The following is a 21667-nucleotide window of genomic DNA, read 5'->3' on the forward strand; positions in this document are numbered from 1 at the left end:
GCTTCTCCCCATCAGTATTTAAGTCATGCCCCAGCTCTAATTGACTGCACAGAGAGGTGGTAGATGCCCCATCCCTGAGACATCCCAGGCCAGGCTGGACGGGGCTCTGAGCAACCTGAGCTGGTGCAGATGTCCCTGCTCATGGCAAGGGGGCACTGGGGGAGCTGGGAAGGTTCCAACCCAAACTGTTCTGTGATTCTATGATTGTGTGACTGAAGGTTGCCGTAGCCGACGCATTGGCATCGCAGCAACCAAACGCATTTCCAAAGCCAGTTGGAAGTGCTGGGCTCTCTTCCCAGCCCTGCCACTGAGTCATTGCACAACTCTGGGCAAGTACAAATGCAGAGAGTGATGAGGGTGACATTATCTTTCCTTGCGACGATTCCCATGGCCAAGCAGCAGAGACTAGCGGTTGCTCACTCCCCTCTCCACCCACACCCCCTGCTGTCACCTCGCAGAGCTCTGAAGAGCTCGACTGACACACCACAGTGTCACTTCAAGTCACACCACCGCTGTGTCACTCAGTCTCTGACGTGACCGAGCAGGGACCAGGACCAGAGGGAGATGTCATCCCAGCCACCGCACTGCTCCCAACAGCATCCCTGCACCAGGGGACAGTCTCCAGCTGACCTGACCCACAGCTATAGGCACCTGAACCAACTCTGAGGATGGTTTTTCACTACAACCTCATCATTCCCTCCCCTGAAGAGCAGCTTGGGAAAATGTCACCATCCTGGGGCACAGGGAGGGCTGGCATGGGTCTGGCCTGAGGCTTGCAGTGGGGATAGCCCCATCGGTGTCACTTCCCACTGTCCCCTTTGCCCTGCAATGACTTGTTCCCATCAGCGCTCTTTTGCTTTAATGTGTCAGAATATAATCAGTGGAGAAAAACGAAAGGACACCCCACTGCTGCTTGTGCTGCTCCCTGTGCCCGAACTCTCAGCCTCACCAGCAGCAGTAAATGTTCCTTATTCCCTTGTAAAACTTCATGCCCAGGAAATGAAGGTCTATGAGCACTGCTAAAATATAATTAATGGGAACCAGCGCCTGGACCACACAAAACAGTAAAGCAGTGTCCAGAGCTCCGGTGGGGGGAAGCAAACACAAGCGCACTTTTGTGGAGCACGCAGCAGCACGAATGCACGTGTTACGCATCAGCTATAATGGATGCGGTGGCTGACTTGTAATAACTCCTGGGTTATGACAAAAAAAAGAAGGCGTTTGTTTGGCTCCTATGCGACAGAGCGTGGCCATGCATAACAGTTCGGTTAATTAATGCAAATGATCCCTGCCCAAAGGGAGGTCTGTTCTCGTTGCACAATAAAACCATATTTTGCCGAGAGTGAAAAGAAGCGTGCTGAGCAATAAACAGGGAACAGAGCATCCTCCGGGGAAAAGTTCAGAGCCTGCCCTTTCCCCAGGAAGAACCTGGAGAATGGCGTTTTGTTGACAGCCTGGATGGGGATTTTGTGTCTGCTGGGCTCGTGAGGAGACCGCAAAGACACATCCTGTACAGCTGGCCAGATGTTATGGAGAAGCCTTTGCTGTGGACTAGGTGACATCCCCTGCTCTAAGGCATGACATGCCCTGCAGCCTGATGTACAGTGGTGCTTAAACTTCCACACATGCCCTATCCCTGCGTTAATATCCCAGTCTCCCTTCTCTGGTAAATCAGCTACAAAGCCCTGTTCTGAGTGCAGCACTCCATCTCCCACACAAGTGCTGCCATTAGACCTTCAGGATAAGACATTTTGCTGGCACTCACAGCACTAAGAGAGCAGAGGACAGCACAGCTCAGTCAACGAGGTGGCACCATGTTCCCAGATTACCTTTCAGGGAGCGATTTCCCCCATTCCTTGGTGTTGAGGGTCCACCTCCCAGGCACAAAGTCTTTTTTCTTTGCCTCCCCTGGCTCTGTCCCCAGGCAGGAAGGGGCTGCTGGCAGCGCTATTCCCTTGTGCCCAGCACCTTCAGATCTCCATTCTGAGCAGCGAAGCCAAAGCAGAACAGCACAGAAAAACTCATTCTTGGGCACAGCAACAGCATGGACGCCTGCGGGAGAAGGAGCTCGGGAGCAGAGCCACAGGCAGGAATCGCTGCTTCCCAATGCATCTCCATCTCCCCTACACCAGAAATCTAAATTCTTGGTTTTTAACCCCTCTGAGAGGAGTCACAGGCCATTTGCCAGCAAATAGCCCCCTGTGGTTTAGCTTTCCCCCAAAGAACTGAAACGCACAATACAGATTAAAGCTCAGGGTAGGACGAGACCGGGGCAGCTCAGGCAAACCCCTGCCCAGCTGTGTGTGCGCACACAAGCACAAGGAGCTTCTTTTCTCCTGGGAGGAAGATGTGCTCCCGTGTTCTCTTCCTTCCCTTCAACAAGGGACACAGACAGCTGAGCCGGCAGTAACAATAACTGCTGTTGTGCTGTTGTAAAGTAAGAGCACTAATACAGCTCGGACCAGCAGCCAGGGATGCAGCTGAGGATGCTGCTGGACTGCAAATTTTCACCTTCCTTATGGCTTTGTGCAGACCTCGTTAATTTGGCTGAGCTATGCCTTTTGTTGAACCCTGCCCATGGCTTGGAAGCTCACAGCTCAAGAGAAGCTTTAACCTACCAGCAGTATTTTTGCACCAGTAATCCTCTTGCAGTAGGCATGTCTAAGACACCAGGGCTGTTTTCACAAGCTACAGCAGATATACACGACATACCCTTACACCTCAAACTTGGATATCTCAAATTCTTGCTTCTTTCAGAGGGCCTGGCACTGCCCATTACAAAATACATTGCATTTTTGCCTTCCCTGCCCCCTTCCTCACAACAAACACAATCGAAGAGGGTTGGAAATCAGATGCAAAGAAGGCACTCAACGTAGGCAATTGTCCCCACCAGGTCCTGTCCCATTAGCGTCACTGATACAAACAGAAAACTTTCTCCCCCTCAATACAACACTTCGGGGTTCGGTCCCTTCTCAGCCCCTGTAACATTTTACCTGGACCCAGGGAATTCAAGCGGACACTGACAGTGTGCAGGAGCTCGCATTTGGTCTTTTTAATAACAGGTTAATTGTATATTCAACCTAGAAAAGCCAGCAATTGTGAGGAAGCAGAGAGACCTAATGGTTCAGGACCTGCTGCAGGTCCAGCCAGCGCCACTGCGACAGCTGATTTACAGCTGCACCTCTCCAGAGGCCAGGACTGCAAGTATTGATGGAAATGTGACTTAGCGTGGCAGGGGGAGCTGTCATTCCCGGCACCAGCTCTGCCTTCAGAGGCGGCAGGAGTGACAGCAGAATTCGGGAGCTGGCAGGTTCAGACAGCCGGATTGAGGACTCGGACACCTCGCACCCCTCTGCCAGCTCCCGATGGGCACGGAGAACACGAGTGTGCCAAGAACACATAACGGGTGAGCTGCAAGGAGAGGTCAGGAGCACGCAGCTCATCCCCAAACGCTTCTCTCCACCTCCTCTTCTCCCTCTTCTGCTCTCGCTGCCAGCGCTGCCCTGACCCCGCGTCTGTCTTCTATTCCCCAAGCCCCCTGCGATGGATGGGAGGGCCGGGCGTGCGCTGCTCCTGCTGATCGGTGGAATTAATCTGCTCTGAGCTCGCCTCAAGGCAGCGCAGACAGCGCTGAGTCTGCAGGACTGAGAATCCCCAGCTCTCCGTAGGGTTTGCCTTTTTTTTTAATGAATTAGGCATAACTGACACGCACTGAATCCTCCTGTCTAGACATCTGCAGAGAAGTGACAAGCTGCCAGAGAGGATGTGGAGCCTCGGCAAGGGGGTGGGGAGGACGGGGGAAAACTGCACACAGTTGCCAGCTCTACAGCACAGAGACAGCGCTGGCTCCAGGCAAGTAGGGCATTCAGCACATTGACCCAGTCAGTGCCTTTCAGCAGCTCAGTGGGTTGTAATCAATCGGCTCTGGTGCACACAGAACGCTGGAGGTCTTTTCTAATTAAAGCCTCTCTCCCTGTTACTCCTGGGGAGTCCTGTTTGGAAACTCAGCTCAAAGTTGCTCTCAGTCACCCCCAGCTCACACTTAGAAGTGCTTTAGCTGAGAGAGGAGGGAGCGCAACGCAGAGCATCAGTGACCGTACCAGCATATTCCCTCACCTGAAATGGATAAAGGGTATCCAGTCTGCTCGGTGCCCATCAGGGGATGCAATCTTCTCCCTGTCTCATACACACCTTGCACAGGCAGCATCCCTTCCTGCAGACAGCCTCAAACTCAGCTTTTGTCTTCAGTATTTTGCGCACAGGGGCTCACAGCAGCGCCAAGCAGGACTCCATGGCTGAGGGATTTAGAAGCATCTGTGCTAACATATGGGTCACTTTAAGTACTCGGTTGTCAGCATCAGGACTCGAATAGGTTTGAGGCTGTGGAATTCCCAGGTTAGGGAGAAACAAGACATAGCAACTAATTAATGCCTGGAGATGCTCAGCAAGATGTGCAGGTCTCCAGCTGTACTGCGATTAGACAGCAGTTCCTACAGGCCAGCACAAAGCACATCAAAATCCAAGCACAAGGAGCCCTTTGCCTCTGCCAAGGACTGGAAATGTGGGTCATGTCCTAATTCCCCCTTCCCAGTGTCCCCCAGCAGACACAGCAGAGGAGCCACTGTTGCATCCAGTGCTATTTAATGGCACAAGAAGCACCAAACCTCTACAAAAAGGCACTATGTAAGTCTCCTCTTCAGGCAGCAGAGTGATAGTTAACAACTTCAGCCGCACCACCCATCCCTGTGGTGTTCCTCATCTGCCTCTAGCCTCCTCCATGATAGACACCTCTGTCCCCAACTCATTTTTCAGACAGATAAACAGACAAGGTGAGAGCGCTCAGCCCATTGCAGGCAGCCCGTATCAGAGGATCTCAATATTCCTGGCTCCCGGATTTGCCCAGGAGCTCCCTGCCTGCAACACCTTTGGCCAGCAGCTATTCAAAAAGGGATGTTGTGCCCTTTACCTGTCCGCTGTGCAAGGTGATGGTGTCTTGAGCAGGTGGCAGCGTGCCAGAGCAGAGCGGGTCGTTACCACCCAGCAATGCCCTGACGTCAGATGAGAGAGATGAAGCCGCTCAGACCCAGGATGAGCTACCGCTTGGCTCCTAGAGAAGTTGACTCCATGACGTGGCTCCAGCAGGAGACTAGGAAAGAAGGGTAAAGCACTCGGGTTCTGCTGGCTGCAAAGGGACAAGCAGATGTTTTACAGACGGATAAGCAAGGGGACAATGCTGCTGGTGATGCTCTGTGAGGCACAGCTCATGGGTGACCCTCTGAACCAGGAGGTCACTAGAGGAGGTCATCAGCTGCACTCTGGTCTCATCCCTTTTGCAGGCTGCCTGGTCCACACCAGCTTTATGGACAGCTTACAAAGCCTCCTACAGCCTCAGTCATCCTGTGGGTTGGCCATGGAGACATATGGGACCACGTAAGCAGATCTGCGTTTCCTCCTCCGGACGAGCTCAGCGCTTCACACTGTGCCTGCTTTCAAGCCAGAAAACAATTAAGAGAATTCCCTCACGTCGTCTTGCAGGCAGCAGCAAAGGCCACAGGAGTGAAAACTGAGCTATGAGGAGCATGTGACATAATGGCCTTGAGTTTTCTGCTACACTGAGGTCTGCCAAGGCCAGCGGGTCCCAGACCCTGGGAATTTCAGCTGGAGGAGTTCAAATTCCTGTCCTGAGGAGTCACATCCTCTGGAGGAGGCAGCGCGGTTTGAAGCCAGTTCTAGCAGACCGGGCAGAAGGGGTGAAGCTCCTCTTGGTACCAAGTCCAGCTTGCCTAAGGGTTTGGAGAGAAGGCTCCAGCACCTGAGAAGATACAGAAGCCATCACCAAGACTTCAGCATGACTGTTTGATTTTTGAGCTGCTGAGCCTGGAATGCAGCAAAGCAAGACCAGAATTGATGGAAGCAAGGGCCACCAGATGGGGTGGCAGAGAAAAGAGGTCCCATTGCCACCCTCACCAAGCTGACCTTAGCTGACAGCAGGCACAAGGGACAATCCTAGCAATCCAAGATGCTAAGGAGCAACTCCATTTGGATTCTAGACAATCAAGCCAAGGTAGCAGGTGACTATGACACTCACCAGCTCCTGGTCTGCTCTGAGTTAGATGCTACTTGCTGGGATTCACAAATCAGTCAGTTCTCAGGGAGGAAACTCAGATCTTTACACCCAAGATCCTTCAGAGTCTTACTCACTGCCATGCTGAATAAAGCATTTCCAGCAGATGCTCATGGCTCAGGAGAGAAACTTGGGATGCAGAGGGGAGAGATTCCACAAAGATGATTGCTTGGCTGTAGTGATCGTAACCAAAAAGCTATTGCACATTGAAGTGTTAGTGAGCCACCTAACAGCGAACTTGTAACAAACCCGAACTTCTTGGGTGCAAAACACCAGCACACAGACATCCCAGATTTGTTGTGGAGGCCCCATTCCTTCTCCCATCTTTAAATGCAGCTCATGCCTGTGGGTTGTCCATATGGAAGAAGACCAGTAGCAATTTGGGGTTCATTTCAGCTGTGTCCTGTCCAAGGGACAATGTCACCTGCATCAGCCTGGCTCACCTGGAGACTGTCAGGATCAAAAGCACCCGAAATATCCAAACATTGCTGAATCACTCTAGAATTAACCTCTTCCTTGTAGTCTCCAGCAATGGAGAGCACCCCAAGAGAGCAGCCATTGAAGTCAAAGCAGAGCAGGCTTCCTTTACAAAGAGACTCCGTAAAAGGAAGGCCACAAGAAAAGCACTTTTCTAGCTTGGCACAAAAGCCTGGTCAGTCGGTGGTCGTGCTCTGATGAACAGAAAGCAAGGACAACCACCCACTACTGCATTTCTTCCTTACTGTGGAGAAGCTGAGGTCCCAGGGTCACCATCCCTTTGAGCCCTGGCCTGCTGCTCTCTGGGACCAGCTCCACCAGCAGAGATGCTGTCACTCCAGGAGAGCTCTCTGCCCTAACGGTCACTGCAGAGGATGGGAAAAAAAGCTGCTTTTCCCCTCTAAGTTGCCAGAAAACCTAAAGCAACGTTTCTCCCTGTGCCCTTCAGCCCACTCCACTGCCAACGGTACCAAACAGCCCGTGTGCTTCCACTAAGGATGAGCCAAAAAACCAACGGTCAGAACCTCTCTGCAGCTGTGCCCTGGGCCCCAGCATCGCGCAAAGCTCCAAAGCTGCAGCTTTTTCCTTTACCGAAGGGATCGCCCCAGGACTTGGCAGCGGCCGGGGAAGGAGACGGCGCTCAGCGCAGAAACGCACCGAGAGATGCCGGGATGCAGAGCAGCGGCCGGGAACGGCCCCGGTTGTTCCTCCCGCCCAGCTCCTTGTCCCCCGGCAGCGAAACTTGGGGGGGGACACGCCACCGATAGCGGTGGGGAGTGATGGAGATGCTGCTCCGGGTGCCGGTCCCCCGGGTCATCCCCCCCCGCTCGCCCTCCTCCCGCCGCCGGGCCCGGGACGCTCCCCCAGTGTGTCCCTGCTGCTGCGGGGCGGCGGGAGGGCCGTGCCCCAGCGGTACTCACGGGTCCCGGTGCAGCGATGACTCTGCCCGGCCCGCGGGATGCCCGGGGGATGCTGCGGGGCTCCGCGGTGCCCCGGACACGGGGCGGGGGCAGGTGCACGGCTCCTCCCCGGCTCGCGGCGGGATGGAGACGGTGCCGGCGGCTGCGGCTTCCTCCGTCACCCGGAATAACCCCGCGGCGGAGCCGTGCGGGAGCTGCCCGCGGCACGGAACGGCACGGAACGGCTCGGTACGGCTCGCCGCTTCCCCCCGCGGTTAGATCCCGCCGCACACGTGTCACCGGGAAGGGGATCTCGCCCCGCCCCGCCGCTCACTTACCGGGGGAGGGGGCCCGTCCTGCGGGAGCGGGGGGACACGCGTGTGACCGGCCCCGCTCGGGCAGCCCGGGGGCCGCCGGTGTCGGGGGAACGGCGGGCGGGGGCGGGGCCAGGGCCGGTCGGGGGCGGAGCCACTCTGAAGCCCCGCCCCACGGAGCCGCGCGGCACGCTGGGAGCGGAAGCGGCGGCCGCGTGGGAGCGAGGCGGGCAAGATGGCGGCTGCGGGGAAGAGGTGAGGGACGGACGGATGGACGGAGCGGGGGCACCGGCGGGATGGGTCAGGAGAGGTGATTCAGTCCCTCTCAGACCCCACCTGGAGCACTGCGTCCAGCTCTGGTGTCCTCAGCACGTCGGAGACACGGACCTGCTGGAGAGGGGCCGGAGGAGCCGCGGAGACGAGCCGGGGCTGGAACAGCTCTGGTGTGGGACAGAATGAGAGTTGGGGTGTTCAGCTGGAGAAGAGAAGCTCCAGGGAGACCTTAGTGCGGCCGTTCTGTAATTAAAAGAGAGCCATAAGAAAGATCGGGACAGACTTTTCAGCAGGGCCTGTTGTGATAGGACAAGGAGTGTGATGGTTTTAAACTAAAGGAGGGAGATTCAGGCCGGACACGGGGAAGGAATTGTTGTCCCTGAGGGTGGTGAGAGCCTGGCCCAGGTTGCCCAGAGAGGTGGTGGATGAACCATCCCTGGAGACATCCCAGGCCAGGCTGGACGGGGCTCTGAGCAACCTGAGCTGGTGCAGATGTCCCTGCTCATGGCAGGGGGGTCACTGGGGAGCTGGGAAGGTCCCTCCAACTCAAACAGTTCTATGAGGCCTGGAGCTGTCTGCTCATCTCCCCCACTTCTCTCCTTACCTCCCCAGGAACCTGGCAGAGCTCAGCCTGGACGAATTCCTCGCTGCTGGCTCTGACTCAGAGCCTTATGGCAGCTCGGAGGACGAAGAGGCGTCCCGGCCCGCCAAGGGGGTCCGGGCGCAGCGGCAGCAGAGCAGGAAGGTGCAGAGGGGTGAGAAGGCAAAGCAACTGCTCCAGACCCAGCCGGCTGCGAGGTGAGGGCAGTCGGTGCTCCCTGCTTGCCTGCTTTGTGCAAGGCTCGGCTCATCTAAGCACATGTTCACCTGCTGGTTGGCTTTTTCTCTTTTGCCTGGTTTTATATGTAGCCACAGGGCTTTGTTGTATTGTGTGTTGTACAGCGAGCTGTTTCTGGGGCGAGTTGAGTCAGAAGTGTCTAGAAGGGCTGCACTCAAGACTGTAGCATGGTTATGGGGTACAGGACAGTCAGATTTTCCGTCATATCTATGTCGGTTCACTAACTACAGTGGGAAAAATTGTGTATATGCTTTTAGTCTTTTACAGAGTATATTGGAATCAGGCAGAAGCTTACTTTGATTCTCCTCAGTTTGCGTGTATTTGCTCTTGCTGAAAGATCTTGGAGTATCTGCAAGATAGAAAATGATGTAGTTCTTAGGCACTGTTAGTCGTTATTAGAAACCAGTACAATTCTTTAATAGCAGATAAGATTTTTATGAAGCTTTCATTGTCAGATTTCTCTGGGAGTGCAGCTTTCATTATTATTTACAAAAGCTGGAGAGAGTAATTCTGAGAAATTGAGTAACAGATTTTTTGTTTGTTCTGCAGAATGTTTTAATGGCCTCAGGCCACTATTCCAATACAAGCTGATAGCTTACTGTCAAGATTTCATAGTACTGGGTGAAAATAACTTTTTGGAAGCCCTTTAGAGCAGGAGCAGAACTGTGGCCCCAGCCCTGATAAATCCATCGCCATTTAAATTAGCTGCAGGTGTGCTTTAGTGCCTAGGAGTTGCTTGCTGTTCATACAGCATGAGCAGAAGTTTGAGCAGTGAATAAATGCATGTTAATTCTTATCTACCAGGAAGAAGGGAAAGGCATCTGAACATAAAGATCAGCTCTCGCGACTGAAGGACAAAGATCCTGAATTTTATAAGTTTTTGGAGGAAAACGATCGCACATTGCTGAATTTTGATGCTTCAGACACTTCTGATGAGGAGGAGCAGTTGCATATACCACCTGATACACTGGAGGTACTAGGCCCTGTTTTGGGGTTCTGAAATCAATTATTTCAATTATTTAAGTATTTGAGTTTCAGTACAAGGCCTGAGTATATTTGGGCTCATAGTGGCACAGGTGGTTGGGGAGGAGCTTCCCCAAAGATCATCTGCACGTGTTTGGGTTTGTAATCCAGAAGTCAGCTGTGGGTTTGACCTGAGCATGAGGAGTTTGTGTGAAGATTGTGAAAGCAAAGCCTTAGAGTGTATTTTGTCTGTGGCTTTGTTTTTTTGGCACCTTTTCCAATTACAGTTTGTTTTGCCCCAGTGGATAGACTTTCTCATTGATGTTTTATGTTATTGCATGTTGTATCCATGTAGCAGAGCTGCTGGGCTTAGGTAGATTTTTTGGAATACCTGTAATTTCATATCTGCTTTACACAAAGTGCTGATAACAGCATTAATAAAATTCACTGTTGCCTGCATTCCTCTTCAGTAGCTACTCAGCAAAAGGAGTGGGGCCACAAAAGAAGTGTATAAGCCTTTTCTCTGTCTTGGTACCGACTTCTCTAGGAAGCAAGTGATGAAGATGAAGAAGAAGAACATGATGCAGTTAAACGGAAGAGAGCTTCTTTCATCCCTGTGAGCTTGAAGATGGTTGAAGAATGGAAAAAAGGCGCAGAGGTGAGCAGGGAGTTGGAATACAAGGCACTCGAGTGTTCCCCTTTAAACATTCTTCCACATGTGTTGCTGCCTCCAAAAGATGAACTTTTGATTTGTTAATCTTACACAAAAACTGACAGAGTTGATATATGTCCATCATACAAGGTCATACTCCTAGAGCTCGTATTACTTCAGCAGGACTTGTCTTTGCAATGTTTCTTGGGCTGTGGGGAGTACTTGCCCCATATCTGAGGGTGAAGCTAGGGAAATTTGTGTGGCTCAGAAGAGGTCAGAATGGTTAGCTTTTGATTTTTCAACCTCTTGCTAAGCATTGTGCCTTTAGTACCTCCAGTAACTTTTTCAGTCATGTTTTGAGTAGAGATGAAATGCCTTTCTGCTTCTGACTAAGAGGGGGAGGGAGAGGTCAGATTGGATAGTTGCTTGCAGCTGGTTGATTGCTCCTCCAGCCCCAACCAATTGCAAGGCCTAGAAGCCCATTTAGAGCAGGTGAAGGCCATTAGCATTCATTAACACTGTCTGAAATTTTTCTGTAGTGTTATAGGATGAAACTATTTTTGCAATCAAAATGAATTTCAATACTCTTGTCCCAGCAAGGTGCTTCAGAGCTTTAGAATACTGCTTACTTTTCTCCTCAGCAATCCTTTTTATTCTTTCCACAGAGAAATCTAACACCGAAACTTTTCCATGAAATCGTTCAAGCCTTTAAAGCAGCTGTAGCGACTACCAAAGGAGACAGTGGTGGGGCTGATCCCAGCAAGTTCCAAGTCACTGATGCCGCAGGTGGGTTGGGCACTGTACTACTTAGAAGGTTTAGCTATTGGAAGAGGTAAATTGTGGCAGGAGTTAACTTGCCCTTTCATAGGTTTTGTTTCACTTAAGTAGCTTATCTTCCTGGTGGTGAGTCTGTGTAGTGGCATCTCTTCTGTTGTGCGTTGTGTGAGCGCAGCTCTCCTGCGTGCCCGGAGCAGCTGGGCTTGCGGGCTGCTGGGGGAGGTACCACCCTTCACTCACCAGACTGCTGAGAGTGAAGCTGGGTACTATTTATATGCTTGTAGCGCACATTTTTTGGACAGCTTTTGCTGCATCTTCTTGCGGTTCCCTCTTAGAACTAATCCGAGAAGACTATTTTAAAGTCATTTTACCAAACATCATTCTATAACCATGCAGCAGTTCAGAGTCCAGTTGCGCTATTAAGTCCATGTTCCCCTAGCCAGGACCTCTCAAAATACTGCATGTCTAGATCTTCTCTATGGGATCATCGTGCCTGTAGAACAAATGTGACGCAGCCTTTCTCCAGCCAAGGCCCCTGTTGCATAAGCTCTAGGCTTTACAGACATCTCTCTTACGCTCATAACAGCAGGGCTGAGAGGGAAATGTCTTTGTTGGTGTCTCAGAGGATGTGACCTGCAGCGCACCCACTTTTACCACTAAATTAGCAGGTGCTTTCTCACTGTGTTTTATCAGCTTGTTATTCTGTGCCATCTGGAACTGGCAGTGTGGAGTGGGACTGAGACCCACATGTTCTCCTTAATCCTTTTTTTTTATTAAGAAGTGCCTTTAATTTTCATTATGTTTTGGGAGAGACTGACGGTAGTATAGACTCCTAGTCATGGGTCAGGCTGCTTTTGTGCTTGGTGCTGTTTACTCAGAGAGTAAAGAGACGGCTGCTGTGCTAGAAAGCTATCAGTTGTAATCTTGCTGTTTAAATAAAAAAATTACAGGATAAGACAAACTGATGTTTTTGGGAAGCTTGAGGAAACATCGTAATTCTGCTATGGGAATTGCTGTCTTTAGTTCCTTGGGGTTCTCTTTTCAGATTAGCTGGGAAACCAGGAATATATGGAAAATAATTTATAAATACTTTACTGACTTTTTTTAACCAGTGTTCAATGCCCTTGTGTCCTTCTGCATCCGGGACCTCTTCCACTACCTGCAGAAGCTCCTTCTTCTGAAACCCCCAAAGAACAAACTAAAGTAAGTCTGAGATTTGAAATGAGAGAAAACTGGTTGGTGTTGGAGTTTTACAGAACTGCTGAAATCTAATTTCTTTGGTGTTTTTTTGTTTTAAACATAAACCCAACTCTTGCTCATTTCTAGAATGGTCCTCCCATCCACCAGCCCACTTTGGAGCAAGCTGCGGCTGGATGTAAAAGTGTATCTCGGCTCTACCATACAGGTAAGAAAGTTCAGCATGTTTATGTTACTGGGGTCGATCTGTGCATTGCTGGGATGTTTTGGTATAAGGCGTATGGGTTTTTAGATCTGTTAACAGCACTGCTAAACGAAGAACCAAACTATCAAGATGATTAACTAAGATTTGTATGTCTGTCCAGTCCCTGTCTTGTTTTGAAAGTGTTTGGTCTGACTAACAATTTGGAGGTCCATAGGATGGTTGGGTTAAAATAGGTAGCCTGTAAAGAAGGGCTGGGTTTCTGACAGTTCGTTGTGTCTTGTCTGACACATAATTATTTAGTGGGTTTTAAAGTAGTTTGTAGTGTTGTGCTCCTGCATTCTGCAGCTTTAATTCAATTTTTAGCACTATGATCTTGCCACTACTTGTAGTGAATACTAAGATGTTATGTTGATAACCTCACATATGACATCTCCACGTATGATTGTGCTCCATCCCACTAGGATATCCTGTCAGTCCAAACTTGCTGATGTCTGGTGTTTCAGAGACAATTAATGGTTTATTTCTGAAGGAAGTTTCTGCCCCCAGTTAATTATTTTTGGGACTGCTTCATCATGCATCCCCAAATTTAGAATATTAAAAACAAAGCAGCAACATTGCAATACTCACTGTTCAGCAGCTGAAGGAAGAGGATATAAGGAAGAGAAAGAGCTGATGTCTCTTAGCTGTGAGCTGGCAGAATGACTTAGCAGAAAGAGCGGTTTGATCACTAGAGGTTTTTTCTGGAGTCACAGTGCCTCTCGCCAGCAGCAGCAGATTGCAGCAGGGAAGGAGAAGCTGGCAGAGCAGTCCCATTAAAGTAACCCCGGTCTTGCGCTTACTGCCAGTGTGCTCAGTCCTAGGCTTCCCCACAAAGTTTTTCTAGTGTAGTAGTTTCTGAACAATATCTTCTCGTTTACTTTTTGGTATGTGACTTTTCAAAGGCGACCTGTTGAGTACAGAATCTCTGCAGTGCAAGGAGGAGAATGAGGAAGAAAATTAAATGTAGAAAAAATGCCTCTACTTCCAGCAACTGGGATTGCAGGCAAGAGGGACGCTGCATCAGGCAGAACCTCTCAAAGTGACTTTGAGCTCACCCCTTGTCTTCAAATTAGAAACTGTAAATGCCTCTGGGTTTGGCTCTGGGTGAACTGAGCTGAACAACCTGGAAATGCAGAGATATTGTTTCTGAATAGTTTGTCTAACCTTTTCCTTGAGCTAGAGTTAACCTCTTGAGACCTGATAGTATTCCAGCTTCTCATTAAAGAAATTGTAGTGAAATCCAGTGAGTTACTGGATAGGTCAGATGGTGTGTTTCCAAGCTGTGTGTAGGCTGAGGGTGTCTTCATCATGCTTTGAACATTTGCAGTGAGATGTCTGCAAGACATCGTAATCTGTATATAGACTTAGCTTTTGCGGTGTACACAAACCAGGTGTTATGTGGTGAGTTCAGGGACCATTAGCCATCCAAGTCCAGTAGCCTGAGCTCACATTTGCCAGGTTGATGTACTTTCAGGGAAGTTATTTAACCAACCACATGTCTGCCCCTTTCCTGATACAGCTTTTGTGTGTTTCTTTGAGCTTGTTCCTAGGGAAGGCTGGTGTTCCAGTCCTTTAGTAACACAGAAATTCTTTGAAACAGCAAAATATAGATGCTTAATGATAAATGAAGAAGTGGTGAGGACTACATGCTAAATGGAGTTGTGTTTTCTTTTCCGTCCATAGCTCCTGTCTTGTTTAACAGAAGCCTCGGTTGGTGCAGCAGTCCTTCAGCATGTCAATTCCATAGTGCCGTATTTTTTGTCCTTCCCGAAGCAGTGCCGTGCGCTTCTCAAGGTAAGGCGACACGTTACGATATGTCATTTGTATCTGAGGTACTTTCTTTACCCCTTCAGATGAGCCTCATGGTATTTGGGCTGGATTCCATGACAGTCCAGTCTCTTGTACTCCTCTTCCTTTGCTTTTCTTTCGGTTCTGCAAACGACTCCTCCTTCTCTTACAGACCTTCTAGGTGCCATAAGCACTTTCACACTGAGATGAGCGGGCATATGTTTGTAGTTACTGTTAATCCCCATGCAAAGAGACACGGAGGTGTTGTGGGGAAGCTGTCTGCTTCCTCATCGCAGATGGAGTAATTGCTGCCTGTGTGCTGAGTCTGTGTATGTCTGTGATACTATTTCGCTTTCAAGAGCTGGGGGTGGAATATTTTTGCAGAAACTTAGTCACAACTGCTGAGCACTTAAGAACAACAAAGGAGGTGTGGAAGAGGGCAACAGGGTGACATTTAAATGTAAAGCTGCAACACAACATTTAAATGAGGCTGGGAACCCTTTGGTGATGAAGATGACTGGTACACAGCAATGGGAGGCTGGTACACCTCAGATCTGGAGGTGTAGCACTCTGCTCACTGCTGCAGTAGGGATTTTTGAGGAGACTTTTTCAGCCCTGCAGCTGGAATCTTTCTGATTTCCTGCAGAGTTCATTAGTGCAGGTAAGGTAATAAGTTTCTGGAGGCATCAGCTGTGATTGTGGTCCTCCTGTGCCAGATGCTTTCTGACAGGGTCAGCTGTGGCCTAGTGAATCTATATTCTCAACAGAATGTATTCATTTGCTTCTCAAGAAGTTGAGGGGGGAGACCAATATATAATTGCTTTATCCAATGAAGAGATATGTAAAACTCAGATTAATGAATTTCCATGTCAGTGATGGGCTGTGTGTTAGCCCAGACCTCTGCACAGACTGACCCACCCCTCTCCAGCTGGTGTAGGTGTTATGATGCACTGGGTGCTTGTCATCGTGTACTAAAGTACACGACATCATTAGTACTAAAGTGACTAAGGATGCGTCTCAGTGCTGCCTTACACAGATCCTGTCTCTGGCTCCAAACCCTGCCGCTACTCTGTCTTTTGAATGAATACAGCAGATGTCCAGGGAACTAGAATTAAGTTGGAAATACCATGAGAAGTATCTCAGGAATTGCAGCCTGTTTGCCCAGAGGGGAAAAAACATTGACAAATTCAGAAATCAAACTGTGGTGTTCACTCTCTAGAGACAAATGCATCTTTCATAGCATTCTTTGAGCAACTAGAATTTGGGAAAGAGCCTCTTTGTCCCTTCACTTATCTGTATCTTTTTCTTTTCTGTTCCAGCAAGCAATTAATTTGTGGAGCACAGGTGAGGAAACAGTGAGAGTACTGGCCTTCCTTGTGCTGAACAAGATCTGCCGCTACAAGAAAGACGTGTACCTAAGTCCCTTGCTCAAGGTAAGGCTGGTTCTGGCTGTGCTCTGCATGTTCCTTTGAAGTGACTTGTCTTATAAAAACAACACTTGGCCCTTGGTTTGGAGATACCTGGGTGGGGAGGGTTAGTGAAAGAATATTTTCATTCTGGTTTATGTGGTTATGTCTTGTCCTCTTTCCTGCCCAGCAAATGTACATTGCATTTGTGAAGAATTCCAGATTCACCTCTCCCAACGTCCTGCCCATGATCAACTTCATGCAGCGCACGCTGACAGAGATGTATGCCCTGGACACTCACACCTCTTACCAGCATGCCTTCATCTATATCCGCCAGCTTGCCATCCACCTGCGCAGTGCAATGACGATAAAGAAGAAGGTAGGAACCTGTCGGTGTGGAAGGAGTGTACCCTCCTGTGCGGAACGTGTGGAGAGGGGGAAATGGCGGTAGTCTCTTCAGGCTTTTGGTAGAGTCCCTAAAGTGTCAGGATTTGTGTCTGACCTATTTCATAACCTGCTGAGGAATTTTTTGCCAGGGGCTGGGGAGCTTCACAGATCACCTTGTAGTTACCTGTGTTAATTTAGAATTTCGGTAAGGCAGGGGAGAAGAGACAACTGCAGGACAGGAGTCACTTTTCTCTCCCATGCTTTGCAAGAGTTTGTGATGCACTTTTGATCTTCTGCCTTGGACACTCTTTTTTCCACTCTGTGAAGCTGCTGTTTGCAGCCTCTGTTGCAAAACCTTGAAGTAAAGAAGATTAGGAACCACCCTGGCGTGTGCGTCTTTCCAGTGAAGTCCATACTATTTAAAGGACTTAGTTGAACAAAAGCTGCTCTGACCTTTTGGGAGCAGCCCTGATTTCAGCTCCCTCCAGTCTGACCTCGGAAATCTGTGTCACATTGCTAATCCTGGCTTTGTTCATGTTTAGCAAAACAGACCCCTATCGATTAATTGTTCAGCTGCTACCAAACATTGCAGGATTGGTGACCAGTTAAATCTCCTGGCTGTTCAGACATGGGGATAAATGAGCAGAGATAAATGAAGTCTGGGCTGTCTATGCCCTAATTGGATTGCATTGTCTTCTTACACCCTCAGTCCTGGTCCAGACAAGAACTAAATCCACTTGATTTCACAGCTGGGAAGGGTTGCGGGAAGTTCAAATGACAACACCACAACCAAAACGTACAAATCCAAGTAATAAGCCAATTGATTTAAATTAAGCAGTGGATGGCTATGGAAGGTGATTACAAGAGCAGATTGCTTATCTGTTCTGTGCAATAGAAGCTGAGAACAAAGCTGCTTGGTACATCTCAGTCACCTGTGTCCAGCTTAAGTCCCTACTGCAAGGTTTGGTCCAGTGGCTGCAACTGAGGGTGTCTGTCCTTGTTTCAAGACATATGCATCTTGCTTCATCCATGCAAGAATGGAGGTGACCTGTCCCTTGGAAATCTGAAACAAACACAAGTTGGAACTGGGGCACTTTAAGTGTAATCTGCTGAGTTCTTGGTGCAATTCTGGGGAATACACGGGCCTGCAGAACTCTTTAAAAAAGGTGTCCTTAAGGGAGCAGGGACTGTCCCGGCAACTGAGGGTAAATGGGACAGTTAAAGGTTTCCTAGTGCTTGCCCACATCCCACCATCTGCTGTGAGCTGTGTCACTAAATCATCCTTCTCCAGTGAGCCATACTTGTGACGAAAACCAGCCTGTGTGGTTTTCATTATTTCCTTCAAGGCACTGACTAGTATGAAATCGTTATATTGCCAATGCAGGGTCTGAACTTGCTGGATGGGGGTCAGCCACTTGCATCGAAGTGACAGCTAGAATGTTAGTTACTCCTCTCTAAACACTGCACAGCGTCCTCCTAGAGAATGCTGGGTAAAATGAGTCCTGTAGAGGAACCAGAGGGAGCTCCTCTCAATTTGTGCCTATGTTTTCCCCTTTTCTGCAGGAGAACTTCCAGTCAGTGTATAACTGGCAGTATATCCACTGCCTGTATTTCTGGTGTCGTGTTCTCAGCACCATCTATCCCAGTGAGGTCATGGAGCCCCTGATCTATCCTTTGACACAGGTCATCATTGGCTGTATAAAGTAAGTAGGACTTTTTTTTCTTCTTTTGGTTATACTTTTTTTTGCTTCATGTGGCAGAGCAGTTACTAAGGGCTGATACTGTTACATGATTTGGATTCAACCTTCCATTGTAAGGAGCTGACTGAGAGCTGCTTTTGATTGAAGTGTTCCAGCCGAAGATGTGTTGTGAGCACCCGTATGTTTAAGGGGTGAAAAAGTTGTGGTGTAGCTAATTCTTTTCTGGGTTAAATTCTCTGTACAAGAGAAGTTGTGGTCTGAATAGCCTGGACAGATTATCCTCCCAATTGTATGAAGTGGCAAGGAAAGATTTACTGACTTTCCTCTGGACCTAACGTCGCCAAAGTACAGAATCAAGTCCTCATCTCTAGCTCTGTAAATATAGTCAGAAGATGGATTTTTGGTGCATATTTGTTAGTATTTCAAGAGCGATGACACATTTATTGTATTTTATATGTCTCTGCTGAGAATTTCTTTCTCTTTTCCCATCAGTTTCTATGTTTATGAAAATGTCGTGCTTTGAAATGGCTGCTAATAATGAGCATTGAGGGAATTTCTGAATCTCTGGTGATCTCTGAAATGCCATTAGCTCTGTTAACCAGATTCTCTGCTTTAAAACACCACCCACCTGGTCTTGAAAAACTCCCAAGTGGTGATGAAGATAAGCAGATTTAAACGATCGTTAGGGTATGCATACATCCCTCTTCCCATCCCTCTGCCCTTGGAGAGATTTAGTTGTCCTGTGGATGAATCTAGGTGGTTTTCTACCTGTCCAGGCAGATAAATCAGCACTCTGGGGCCAAGGAAAGGTGAATCGGGTGAGTCTCGGCAAGAGCAACAAATAGAATTTGTTAGCATCTGTGATGGACGGGCTGCTTGGCATGAAGTACACTTGCTGTCTCACAAGGCCTTAAAGATTTGGGAGCCTGACAGATGGATTCTGGAGTGGGGAAAATAGGAATAGATTGGCTTCTTTACTGAGCCAAACCAGTGTCCGGGATATCAAAAGGGGGTGAGGAGGATGGCAGATGTTTCTGTGGGCTGCCCAGCTTTGAGAGGTGTGTGTATACGATCAAGAAACTGTGTAACATCTGGAATTCCTCCTGTTTCTGCCTCTGCTGTGGTGTAGCACTGTGGGTGCATCCCAGAGGTGGTGGAGCTGGGAGGAGACTCCCTCAATGCCTTTTGTACCGGGAGGTGGCGTCTGGCTCCAGAGAAAGGGCTGAGAGCTGGTGTCTGCCTGTCTGTGGGACCTGATCGGCCTCTGTGTGAGAGGAATGGGGAGAAACCACCATCCGTCACAGGCTTTTTGCTCTAGGCAGAGACCAGGGCAGAATTAGAGACGTCATTAAACACGATAACTAGAAGAGAGTTGCCTACTAAGATCCAAATTAGCTGCCTTATTTTCTTGCTTCATCTTCTTGCTTTCCAGCTTATAAAATGCACTGAAACTATTTTTAATAATACATATTTCAGAAGTGGATCCCATGTGTGTCTGGGAGTTACCTGTGCTCAAGATGTGGTCCAGAGAAGTTGGGCTACTGGATGGAGGAGGGCTGGAATTGGTGGTTTCTGACTTTTGTGATGCTGGGAAGAGCCTAATTGCTGAGTTTGCTCATGGAATTGCCATGTAATAACGAGCTATGCTGTTCTCACAAGCAATTGGAAGGTTGCAGTTGGTTTGACCTGTGGGGCAGTGCTGTAGGTATTTTGGAGATGACAGAACGTGGCGGAGGTGACTTCCCCCTTCCTTTCTTTGCTTTGTGCTTTTGTCTGCCTCCATAGTCCATAAATTCCTCCTTTTGATCTGTGTGCTTGCATTTGTTTGAGTTCATGGTTGGTTTTTTTTTGGCAGCAGAGATGTTGCAGAAGCTTCTGTTGTCCCTTTTCTCTTCATTCCATAAAGTGGAATGTGGCCATGTTTGCTTGGATTTCTACCTTGCTCCCAGTCTCAGCTATAAAGTTCCTCCCTGGCTTATAGTTAAGTGAGGATTAGAGAGCAGCCTCTGCTGAGATGGGTGTGAGGCAGTTTGGATGCCCCGGATGCCCCCTGGAGTGACCGGGCAGCTGCACCCAGCTGTGTTTTGTATTCCCTGTGCATCCAGCCATTGGGAAGCTGAGCAGATTGTTGCATTGCTGCACACTCTAAAATTAATGGTCTGGGTTTACAGTAAATCTATACACTTAACAGGTTTATTCCTCGATCAATTAATTCCTGAGAATGGCTTTCGTCATCTCCAGTGGTGCCAGATCAGGGGTGCAAAGTAGATTTATTTCTATAATGGATCCAATGATAATTATTTCACTATTTGGAGCAGGGGAGATGCAGGTGATTTATGGTGCCTGGTCAAGCTTTTTTTTAGCTTTTGGCTCCCCTGGATAGCTCAGGAAGCTCTTTGGGGAGGGGAGGGATTAATTTATCAGACTTGAGCTGTTGTCTGGGAACTCTGTCTTTTTAAAAAATAAAAAATAGAGTAAAAAAAAAAATATATATATATATATATCTCCTTGTTAATGCTGGCAGCATCCATATCTTCAGCTATGAGGTCTGGTGTGGTTTAAGGACGGCTCTTGGTCAAACTTGATGCTTTAGATGGGCATTTTACTGCTGGTTCCTGCCACTTTTTCTTGCATATTTACGTGTGCTGGGAGCATTAGAGCTGAAAGTGTTGGACATGACTAAACAGCATCAGTGATACACTTCATCTGCAAAGCTCTTGTCTTGTAGCACTTTGTCCTGGCAGAAGTTGGAAACCTATTGCTTTGGTTGCAGGAATTTGTGTGTTAGGGCTACAGCTTTGACATGAATTGGATTTCCAACTATGCGATAGCTTCAGCAGCTTGGTTTGCTGTACAATGCTAAACTGTCTTTTGTAGAGTAAGAAAGGCTCTCAGGTGTCACTGAAGGCTGCAGGTGCTGTGTCTGTATACACCTGGCCTATTATCCTTTATTTTTCCCTCTCCAGGCTGGTGCCGACGGCTCGTTTCTACCCTCTGCGCATGCACTGCATCCGTGCACTTACGCTGTTGTCCGAGCACACCAGGACCTTCATCCCAGTGTTGCCGTTTATCCTGGAGGTTAGTTGGTTCCTGCTGACCCAGCAGTGGCTTTTGCCTACTACCTAATGAGCAAATTCCCTTACTGCACCCACCAACAGCTCCCAAGATTGCCCAGTTTGCTTACTCCCTCAAATCACTGGCAAACAGCATCAGGCAAAATACATTGTTTGGTTAGTAAACAGGGTTAAACTTTTATTAGCCTGTGGAGGGTATCTGAGATCAGCTGGGTGCAAAAATACATTGCTAGGTGGTGTAACTAATGCAGCTGGAGTAGGCGAAGGGTTTGCCAGAGAAGAGATTCAGAGGCTCAACTGGTTATGGTAACTCCCCAAACTGTTGCTATTAGCTGATGTGTTCATATCTTAGCAAAGGAAAAAGCAAGGAAAGAAAACCTTGAAGAACTAAAGAATTTATTGAGGAAGAAGATACCTGTGAATGCAGCCTGGCAAAATGCAGGATGTTCGGTGAAGTACAGGTGCTAAGAGACCATCCTGCTTTCCCACATATCAGATGCTGGACACCTCCCCACACAGGTGTTTCTATCCTTGCTTCTGTGAGAAGGTGGTAC

At 48.7% G+C, this 21667-nt stretch overlaps 1 protein-coding gene across 2 annotated transcripts in view; it reads left to right on the forward strand.

The window, feature by feature from the left end:
- Positions 1-8028: 8028 nt before the first annotated feature.
- NOC2L (NOC2 like nucleolar associated transcriptional repressor) overlaps positions 8029-21667 on the forward strand; it is a 37791-nt gene continuing 24152 nt past the window's right edge. For both annotated transcript variants that reach the window (XM_080358596.1, XM_080358597.1), the window contains exons 1-12: positions 8029-8069; positions 8700-8885; positions 9730-9898; positions 10436-10546; positions 11206-11326; positions 12430-12520; positions 12644-12722; positions 14442-14552; positions 15866-15979; positions 16143-16331; positions 17903-18042; positions 21006-21117. In XM_080358596.1, coding sequence (XP_080214722.1) covers positions 8050-8069; positions 8700-8885; positions 9730-9898; positions 10436-10546; positions 11206-11326; positions 12430-12520; positions 12644-12722; positions 14442-14552; positions 15866-15979; positions 16143-16331; positions 17903-18042; positions 21006-21117 — 1443 coding nt within the window. In that variant the 5' untranslated portion in view covers positions 8029-8049. The remainder of the gene's footprint in view (positions 8070-8699; positions 8886-9729; positions 9899-10435; positions 10547-11205; positions 11327-12429; positions 12521-12643; positions 12723-14441; positions 14553-15865; positions 15980-16142; positions 16332-17902; positions 18043-21005; positions 21118-21667) is intronic.

The sequence above is a fragment of the Nesoenas mayeri genome, assembly GCF_963082525.1.
Source record: "Nesoenas mayeri genome assembly, chromosome: 24".
In the NCBI taxonomy this organism is placed as follows: domain Eukaryota; kingdom Metazoa; phylum Chordata; class Aves; order Columbiformes; family Columbidae; genus Nesoenas; species Nesoenas mayeri.